General features: G+C 46.7%; 1 protein-coding gene across 1 annotated transcript in view; it reads right to left on the bottom strand.

Annotated features, from left to right (window-relative positions):
* The window catches only part of LOC117953076 (titin-like), a 225,219-nt gene that overhangs the window by 62,788 nt on the left and 151,928 nt on the right, over positions 1–10,503 (bottom strand). Inside the window, 11 exon segments of the mRNA XM_034885791.1 lie at positions 2–109; positions 844–1,146; positions 1,618–1,917; positions 2,019–2,294; positions 3,080–3,382; positions 3,996–4,295; positions 4,422–4,706; positions 4,915–5,241; positions 5,516–5,780; positions 5,939–6,626; positions 8,160–10,164. Of these exon segments, the coding sequence (XP_034741682.1) occupies positions 2–109; positions 844–1,146; positions 1,618–1,917; positions 2,019–2,294; positions 3,080–3,382; positions 3,996–4,295; positions 4,422–4,706; positions 4,915–5,241; positions 5,516–5,780; positions 5,939–6,626; positions 8,160–10,164 (5,160 nt within the window).

Below are 10,503 nucleotides of genomic sequence, written 5' to 3'. Positions count from 1 at the left end.
TCCATGTAGTAGCCAATCAGCTTGCTGCCACCGTCGTGCTTGGGACGGCTCCAGACCAATGAGACGGAGTGCTTGGTCACGTCCATCACCTCGGGTTTACCGGGGGGGTCTGGGGACAAAGACACTACAGCTATGATGTCTGGACAGGGAGGGAAGGACCTGGGGGTCATGGTCTGAAAACCACTATGGCTGCCAGGTTGGATGGATGGATGGATAGATAGAGAAGATAGATAGATAGATAGATAGATAGATAGATAGATAGATAGATAGATAAAGAGATGGATTGATAGATAGATAGATAGATAGATAGATAGATAGATAGATAGATAGATAGATAGATAGATAGATAGATAAAGAGATGGATTGATAGATAGATAGATAGATAGATAGATTGATAGATAAAGAGATGGATTGATAGATAGATAGATAGATAGATAGATTGATAGATAAAGAGATGGATTGATAGATAGATAGATAGATGGATAGATAGATAGATAGATAGATAGATGGATGGATAGATAGATAGATAGATAGATAGATAGATAGATAGATAGATAGATAGATGGATAGATGGATAGATAGATAGATAGATAGATAGATAGATAGATGGATAGATAGATAGATAGATAGATGGATAGATGGATAGATGGATAGATAGATAGATAGATAGATAGATAGATACCGGTGACTAGAACTGGGTGTGGAGGGAAAGAAAGTTACTCTCTTAAGAATAAAAATAAAGGAAAATCTTGCTCCCTCCCTCTTTTGCTCCCTTCTGTATTTTTCCATTGAACAACTTTCTTTAACGTCAGAACTAAACCTCGTGTAGAAAAGGCTTCGTACCGACAGCGGTCCTGGCGGTGACGAAGTCGGTCTGCTTGCAGGGTTTTCCCTGTCCTGCCAGGTTGATGGCCGACACCCTGAAGGTGTACTCCACGCCCTCTATGAGCCCGGTGCAGGTGTACTGGGTGGCCCGGACCACGGACTCGTTGGCCCTCATCCACAGAAGGCTGTTCCTCTCCTTCTTTTCAATGCAGTACCCGGTGATGGGGCTGCCGCCGTCGCTGGTGGGAACCTCCCATGAGACGATGACAAAGTCCTTGAAGACCTTGTGGATCTGCAGGTTTCTGGGCTCGCTGGGGGGATCTGTTGGGGGAGAAACTCAACAGTTAGCATGCAACAGTTAGCACACAACAGTTTGCACACAAAAGTTAGCATGCAACAGTTAGCACACAGTGCCGAGAGATGCTGTCGTTGTGAAGAAGTCAAAACGGCGCCTGGAAAACAGGATTTTTCTTTTTTTTGGGGGGTAGCAGTAGCCCCGTAGGGAGTTGGATTGGGAACCGGAGGTCGCGGGTTCAAGTCCCTGTTTGGACCAAAGTATGGAGTGTGGACTTGCATATCTCCACCAGACTCCATGTAAATAATCACTACTTTTAGCGTGTATAGAGCAGCATATCTCCACCAGACTCCATGTAAATAATCACTACTTTTAGTGTGTATTGAGCAGCATATCTCATCTGGGTAATTTCCCCATAGGGGATCAATAGAGAGTATAAATTTAAATTTAAATTACAATAAAATAAATTTAAATGCACTCCGTCTCTACAGACTCACCAAATGGATGTCTGGCAATCATTTTCTCAGAATAGAGTGGCGCCGAGATGCCCAACCGGTTCTCAGCACGGACTCGGAAGCCGTACTCTTTGCCAGTTGTGAGTTTGGGAACTCTGAAGCTGGTTTTGGTGCAGGATGTGGTCACGGGGACCCAGTCGCCCTGGCTAACGTCACACTTTTCCACAATATAGTTGGTGATGTTGCTGCCGCCGTCCTCCTGAGGGGAGTTCCAGAGCAGCGTGCAGGCGTCGACGTCCAGCTCTGTGATCTCTATGGGACCCTCGGGGGGGCCAGGGATGTCTGCAGAGACACACAGGGTTACATTACAGCTTGTTTCTAACATCTGTCATTTGGGGAACATTACAGCTTGTTTCTCCCTGTATTTGCAGACTGACACTGACCCATGACGGTGACTCGGAGGATCTGGTTGATCTTGCCGGTGCTGTTCTCGGCCGACAGGCTGTAGTAGCCGCTGTCCTTGCGCGTCACGTTCTTAATGATGAGCGTGCAGGTATTGAGTGTCTTCACGACCGACAGGCGGTCCGAGGTCAGCACGTCCTCACTGCCCTGCTTCCACTTGCAGAAGGGGGCGGGTTTACCCGCCACAAGGGCCTCGATCACCATCTTGGATCCGGCTCGGACCGTCACCACGTCGGGCAGGATGACCTTCGGAGCCACTGGAAGGAGCAGGAAGCGGTGAAAAGGTTACATTTTTATTCATCAGGGCAATGTTTAAAATAGACATGTTAAGCTTTTCTGTATTTTATGTATTTTCTGCTTTTTCTATACTTTCTATATTTTCTGTATTTTCAATTTTTCTATATTTTCAATTTTTTCTATTTTTTCTATATTTTCTTTAATTTCTGTATTTTCTATATTTTCTACTTTTTCTATATTTTCTATTTTTTCTATATTTTCTATAATTTCTGTATTTTCTATATTTTCTATATTTTCTACATTTTCTGTATTTTCTACATTTTCTATATTTTCTACATTTTCTACATTTTCTGTATTTTCTGTATTTTCTATATTTTCTATATTTTCTATATTTTCTATAATTTCTGTATTTTCTGTATTTTCTACATTTTCTGTATTTTCTGTAGTTTATATATTTTCTATACTTTCTACATTTGATATATTTGATATATTTTCTATATTTTCTGTATTTTCTATATTTTCTATATTTTCTGTATTTTCTATATTTTCTAAATTCTCTGTATTTTCTGTATTTTCTATATTTTCTGTAATTTCTGTATTTTCTGTATTTTCTGTATTTTCTATATTTTATTTTCTGTATTTTCTACATTTTCAGTTTTTTCAGTTTTTCATTTTTTTCTATATTTTCTAAATTTTCTGTATTTTCTGTATTTTCTTTATTAATAGTATTTTCTGTATTTTGTCATATGTCCCCAGTGTTTGGCTGGACCCTGGTCTGAGGTGGACTTGTGGCCGGTGTACTCACTGAGCTGCTCCTTGACCTCGAACACCCCCTCTGCCTCCCGGGCCAGGCTGACGCCCACAGAGTTCCTGGCTGCCACTCTGAACTTGTACTTGGTTCCTTCCTTGAGACCGACCACCACGATGGTCATGTCTTTGACCACAGAGTACGGCGTCCACTTGTCCTCTGGTGCGCCCTCCGCTTGGTAGTCCACCACGTAGCCATTGATCTTGGCTCCTCCGTCTCTGAGCGGCTTCAGCCAACCCAGGGTGGCGCTGTTCTTGGTGATCTCCAACACGTCCATCTTCTTGGGAGGGTCCGGCTCGCCTGAAAGCAACGCACGGCACGTTAGGAAGAACAAAACCAGGATCACGGGGGTCTGACATAGAGCATAGATACTGGATCCGAAGTCTCTTTATATAGACCTTAGTGGTCCCTAATACTTGATCTGAAGTCTCTTTTATATAGACCTTAGTGGTCCTTAATACCTGATCTGAAGTCTCTTTATATAGACCTTAGTGGTCCCCTAATACTGTATCTGAAGTTTCTTTATATAGACCTTAGTGGTCCCTAATACTGTATCTGAAGTTTCTTTATATAGACCTTAGTGGTCCCTAATACTGTATCTGAAGTCTCTTTTATATAGACCTTAGTGGTCCCTAATACTGTATCTGAAGTCTCTTTATATAGACCTTAGTGGTCCCCTAATACTAGATCTGAAGTCTCTTTTATATAGACCTTAGTGGTCCCTAATACTGTATTTGAGGTCTCTCTTTACATAGACCTTAGTGGTCCCTAATACTGTATCTGAAGTCTCTTTATATAGACCTTAGTGGTCCCTAATACTGGATCTGAAGTCTCTTTTATATAGACCATAGTGGTCCCTCATACTGGATCTGAAGTCTCTTTTATAGAGACCTTGGTGGTCTGTGACACTCACTGATGGGGTCGACAGCCAGGTAGGACTTGGGCGAGTCCTGTGGAACCCCGATGCCGTACTTGTTGCAGGCCGTGACCCTGAAGTAGTACTCGATGCCAGGCGTCATAGTGGTCACATGGAAGCTAGTCTTCCTCAGGTCCTCAATGCACTTGTTCCAGGTCTTGCGGTCCACCTCGCGTTTCTCCACGATGTAGTTAAGGATGGGGCTCCCCCCGTCGTTGTCGGGGGGGAGCCAGGACAGTTGGGCATTGGTCTTGGTGATGTTGCAGGCCTGCAGGTCTCCCACGGGACCCGGGGTGTCTGCAGGGTGCAAGGGGACATTCCATTTAAGCATGAAATCATATATTTCACATATCTGTCTATCTATCTCTCTATCTATCGATCTATCTATCACAGAGTTGATGGTTTTTTTACTTGGTTTCTTACCGAGGACTTTGACGCGGACATACACAGCTTTCTCTCCAGCTGAGTTGGACAGAGTCAGCGAGTATCTCCCAGAATCCTCTCTGGTGCTCTCCGGGATGACAAGGAAGGACATGGTGTCCACCTGGTCCACGTGACCTCGGCGGATCACGTTGTCCACGCCCAGGCGCTTCCAGGTCACCTTGGGGGCGGGCCTTCCTCTGATCACAGCAAAGAGCCTGATTGGACAGCCGGCCCGGACAGACAGGCCTTTCCTGAGACTGGCATCCAGGTCGATCTCTGGAGCCTCTGTTGCCAAGGAAACACATCGATGTTCATTAGATTTTCATATTTTAACATTATTTTTCTGATTGCATTTTTTAGCTGCTGAAAGTTTTCTATGTCTGGTTTTATGGTCCGATGCAACGTCTCAACCTGTTAACATTCATCCATGGATTTATGAAAGCAGGGTTACTTTTGGCTTCAGTCCCTCCAGGACGTAAACCTTTATTCTTACCCAGGATCTCCTTGGGGGAGACGGCTTCCTTCAGGTAAGCGTGGCGTCCCCAGCCCACCTGGTTTTGGGCGGACACCTTGAACTCGTACTCCAGCTTCTCATCCAGCTGGCCGATGGTGAACTCGGTGTGCACCAGCGGGCCATGGGTGTCGATCCTCTTCCAGCCCTCAGAGGGCTTCTCGGGGTCCGCCTCGCTTTTCAGCCTCATGTCTAGGCTGTAGTTTATGATTGGGGCGCCGCCGTCGTACACAGGCTTAGACCAGGACAGGGTGATAGAGGTCTTGGTGCTGTCGCCTACCTTGAGGCATGCCGGGGGGCCGGGGGGCTCTGTAGGTTCAGACAAAGACAAAAATGTATACATTACAATCTGTGGGTTTGGTGATGGAGATTTCTGTTTCATGTTACACTAAAAGGATCTTACTCTTTAACTAAAAGGTCTATCTCTGCAGGGATCTATCCCATAATGTTGTTACACACTGTTGAAAAAATTAACCTTAAAGCTTCCAGTGGTTTACATGTTTTCTGGCTGAGCACAAACCTAAGAATTCTAAGAATATTTTTTAAGACGTAAACTGAACTGTGAAAGCTGGTGCAAACTCACCGATGGGATCTTTGGCTGCAACGGGTCTGCAGGGTTTGCTGGGTTCTCCCAGGCCGACCTCGTTCTCAGCCTTCACCCTGAACTGGTACTCATGGTTGGGAATCAGGTTGGTGACTTTCATGCGTCTCTCTGAGATGGGGCTCTTGGTGCACGGCACCCAGCGCACTGCTCTCTTCTCTTTCCTCTCCAGGATGTAGCCGGTGATAGACTTTCCTCCGTCGTTCTCAGGAGGAGCCCAGACAACGGTCATCTCATCTTTACTCACCTGCATCACAAAGGTATTCACAGTGAGAAACAGAGAATACTGGTTATCAAGGTACATTTGAGGCTGAAAAGTCTTTTTATGTGAGCCTAATTTCAGGGGAAAATCTATTCACAGCTACTGTGATTCGGTCTATATAATACAGGATGTCCTTTACTTACCTTGGTGACATCAGGGGCTTCAGGGGGTCCAGGTTTGTTGAACTGTGTCCTGACAGTGACCGGCTTGCTCTCCATAGCGGGGCCGGTTCCCATCTTGTTCTCTGCCCTCACTCTGAAGATGTACTCGTTGTTCTCCACCAGACGCGTGACGTTGCAGTACGGCGTGACCACGGAGGCCGAGTACGTGGACCAGACCATCCTCCTGGTCTCGCATTTCTCGAGGATGTAGCTGTCCACCTCGCAGCCTCCGTCATCCTCTGGAGGATCCCACACTACTCTGCACTTGTCGGCTCCCAGGCCGGTGATCCGGAGGTTCCTGACTGCGCCGGGGACGTCCAGGACGTTAACGTTGGCGTACGCCGTGAAGGTGCCGGCCGAGTTGGTGGCAGTGATGACATACTTTCCGGTGTCACTGCGTTTGGACTTGGTCAGAAGGAACTTGGAGTAGTCGGGGCCGGTCTCATAGCTAATTCTTGGGTTGTCTCCGACAGCCTTGTCTTTCAGCCATTTGACCTCGGGCTGGGGCTTTCCTCTCAGGCCGGCCTCCAACCTCACCGACTCTCCGGCCTTCACCGTCATGGTTCCGGCCAGCTTCAGGTCAATGACGGGCTTCTGGATCTCCTCCCTCACCAAAATATCGGCGAGTTTTACCCAAGCACTTTCACCTCCTTCATTAACGGTCTGCACCCTGGAAAACAAATGGCATGAAGTCAGATTCAGAGAACTGACATAAAATTGTCTTAGACGTGGTCGCAACATAGTCAAACCCGGACAGTGTACACACCAGAGCCTAAAAAACAGCTAAATGATAAAAATGACAAAATATGCATGCAAAGTCGCATAGTGGTCATGTGGTTACTTGCCTCTTAATTAACCCTGGGGGCCCTGAGGCAATTTTTACAATTTATTTTCCGTCTGGATTTATTTTATAAAAAAGCTTGTAAAACATCAAAACTGGGGTCTACAGTCAAGATATGAACATCATTTTCTTCAGGACAAACTGGGTTATTAGAATATTTGGGTTGCAGTGAGGTCACTTGCATTTTAAAAATGGTTGTAGGGCCTTAAAGATAAATAAATAAATAAAACAGAACAAGAATCTTCCAGAAATGTATTGATATAACAGACAGATAATTAATTAATAAGCCATTTTCCTGTCTAAAACTCTTCTCATATGTCTTGGGAGTCACACTGGGAAGAAATAATCATTATAACTTATACAGTTAACAAAATACATTCATTTTTTCAGAGAAAGTCAAGACGCTTTTGCTCTCATGACATTTACTTATGCCAATAATAACATAATAATGTCATATTTATTAATATTACACCCACAACAATGCTATACAAGCAAATGTGTGTCTAAATAGTGCACAATTTGGCCTTTCATAGAATCTATAGGCCTTTTTGTCCCCTCTGGCCTTCCATACAAGAGGGGTGCCTTTATCTCCCATATATGGGCATGTACTTCCTGAAAAAAAAATAAAATACAGGAGAGAGAGAGACGAAGAGCAAAGGCGCCAGCGGCACAAATCAGCCAAAACGCGATGAATTATGGACATAAAGTGGATCAATCTTTGATATAACAGTGTGGATTTAAAGCCCAAAGAGGCTGAAGTTCCAGGCTGGATAGAAAATCCCCTGTAGAGGCTAGAAAGACACGGAAAAGACCTCCGTAATCGCAGAAGCGTCAGGATTCAAAGGCAACCGGAGGTAAGCCAATCGCTTGTATCGTTCAAAAGTTATTAAACTATGAATCAGAGGTGCTTTTTCACTCGTCGGGGAGTGTCTCGGGCTCAGAGGGATAAGATGTTTAGTGGCAATGAAAAAGTGTTATTTGAATAATTATTATAAATACATTTAGATCTTAGATTTAGATTTTACAGAAATTACAGTGTTGCAGCAGCAAAATCTGTCACACAGCTCAGAACGTAAAATAAATGAAATACTACATTTACTTTAAATCTTGAGAACAATTTTCTGACATTTTATAGACCAAACAACCAATCCATTCGTCCAGAAAACAATCCACACATCAACGTGAATCGATAAAAAAACGAAAATTAGGGGGAATTTTTTCTTTCTTGCAAAATGACTCAAACCGAATAATTTTCAAAATTAATCAATTAATTTCCTGGTTGACAACTGATTGATTAATCTTGGCAGCACTAGCATGATCCATTCACCAGAGGCGGTATGAAGTAAGATGGCAGTAGCCTACCTGAAGGTGTACGTGTGGTTCTCTGTGCACTTGTCCGCCAGGAAGAAGGTGTCCGTGAGAACGCCAGTGTTGAGCTTCTCCCACTCTTCAGCGTCTTTAGCTTTGCACTCGAGGTTGTAAGAGATGTTGGGGCTGCCGCCGTCGTAGTCCGGCTTCCTCCATCTCAGATAGACGTAGTTCTTACCGATGTCGGTGGCTCTGAAGTTCTCAGGCTCGCCGGGCTTCTCAATGGGATCGATGGCCAGCAGAGGGGTTTTGGTTTCCACACAGGGTCCCGGGCCCATCTTGTTCTCGGCACAGACGCGGAACAGGTACTGGTGGCCCTCCATCATCTTGGACTTGATCTTGCGATTGGTGCAGTTGGAGGAGATCATGGACCACATGCTAATGCTGGGCTCACGGCACTCCACAATGTAGTTGGTGATCTCGGATCCACCGTTGTCTTTGGGGGGCTCCCAGTTGATCATACATGAGTCTTTGGTGGCGTAGGTTGTGTGCAGGTTCTGACAGTGGCTCGGCCTGTCCAGCACGTTGACCGTTATGGTGCAAGATGCCTCGCCTCCCACGTTAGACGCCTTCAGAGTGTATTTGCCATGGTCGGCTCTCGTGGCTTCCTTGATCCTCAGGTGGACCATAGGGAGGTTCTGAACGATGGTGACGCGTTTGCTGTTCTCCAGAACTGTCTCCTCCTTGGACCAGAGCACTTCAGCATCCGGACGGGCCTTGATGTAGCCGATGATGTTGATGTTGTGTCCAACGCGCACAGTGAGGTGCTCGCGGCAGGTGGCGTCCATCTCGATCTCCGGAGGGATCAGGATATCCTGAGCGGTGACAGACTCTGGGATTTCTCTGGACTCTCCATCTCCGATCATGTTCGAGGCATAGACTCTGAATCTGTACGTCCCGCCCTCCTCCAGACCCTTCACCCTGTAGACACACTGCTTGATAAACTCATCGATATTCACCTTTTTCCATTCTTCAGTATCAGCTTTCTTCATTTCCACGGTGTAGCCCAGGATGGGGCTACCTCCGTCTTTGTTGGGTTTGGTCCACACCAAATCAGCTGTGGTCTTGCTGTAATCTTTAATTCTGGGGTTGACAGGGGGGCTTGGGACGGTGATGGGCCTGCAGGGCTTGCATAGGTCAGAGCTGGGAGAGGGGCCGCTGTAGCCGGCGCTATTCTCCGCAAACACTCTGAACTCATACTCATTGCCCTCAAACAGACCTTGGACTTTGTACCTGAGGTCCGGGCAGGGTGTCTTGTTGACCCGGATCCATTTTCCTCCCTTGTGTCTGCGCTCGATGAGGTAGCCCGAGATCTGGCTGCCGCCGTCGGCCAGTGGCATGGTCCAGCCGATTGTAACAGAATCTTCTGCAATATCAGAGGGCTGTGGCTTACCGGGCGGACTGGGTGGCATGAAGGTGTGCTCGGCGACAGTCGGCTTGCTCTCCAGAGCAGCGCCGATGCCCATTTTGTTCTCGGCCCGAATGCGAACCACATACTCCACTCCTTTCTGCAGACGGGTGATGTGGAGCTTGGTGGCCAGGCTGCCAGAGCTCACGCCGCCCCAGGTCTCCTTGTTGGACTCTCGCTTCTCCACGATGTAGTTGGTGACGGCGGTGCCGCCATCGTCCTTGGGAGGACGCCATTCAATCATCATGGAGTCCGGAGTGACCTCCAGGATGTTGACGGGTCCGATGGGAGCGGCGGGGACATCCAGGACAGTGACGTTCAAGGCCCCAGTCTTGGTTCCGGCGGGGTTGGATACGGTGAGCAGGTAGGTGCCGGTGTGGTTCCTGGTGCAGTCGTTAATGCTGAGCACGGTGGAGAAGTTGTCCGTGTCGATCTTGACGTTCCCCTCGCTGGTGATCTCATCGCCCTCGATGCACCACTTGGCGGTGGGCACGGGGATCCCTCTCATGATGGCTGGTAGCCGGATGGTGGTGCCGGCCTTCACAATGATGCCGTCAGTTAGCTTAGCATCCACCTCCAGAATGGGGGGCACTGTGGACCCGCAGACAGAGACGGTTAAACCAAGCTGCACTGCAACAAATCTAAAGCAACATTTACAGTAACTATGGCAACGATTGACCAGCAAGTTACTGTGATTCATTTTACAGTAAAGGTACCGTTGCCTTATTGTCATTATACACAAGTGCAGTACCTGTGCAACGAGATTTAAGCAAAACCTTTACAGTGTCAAAACACAATATAAAAATATTAAATATAAAATGTGTCTGTGGCTCAGTGGTAGAGTGGTTGCCAGCCAATCGGAAGGTTGGTGGTTCGATCCCCGCCCCTGCAGTCATTGTCGAAGTGTCCTTGGGCAAGACACTGAACCCC

The sequence above is a fragment of the Etheostoma cragini genome, chromosome 11 (genome assembly GCF_013103735.1).
Source record: "Etheostoma cragini isolate CJK2018 chromosome 11, CSU_Ecrag_1.0, whole genome shotgun sequence".
NCBI classification, from domain to species: Eukaryota; Metazoa; Chordata; class Actinopteri; order Perciformes; family Percidae; genus Etheostoma; species Etheostoma cragini.
The sequence above is the reverse complement of the archived record's forward strand: the minus strand, read 5'-3'. Positions and strand labels throughout refer to the sequence as shown.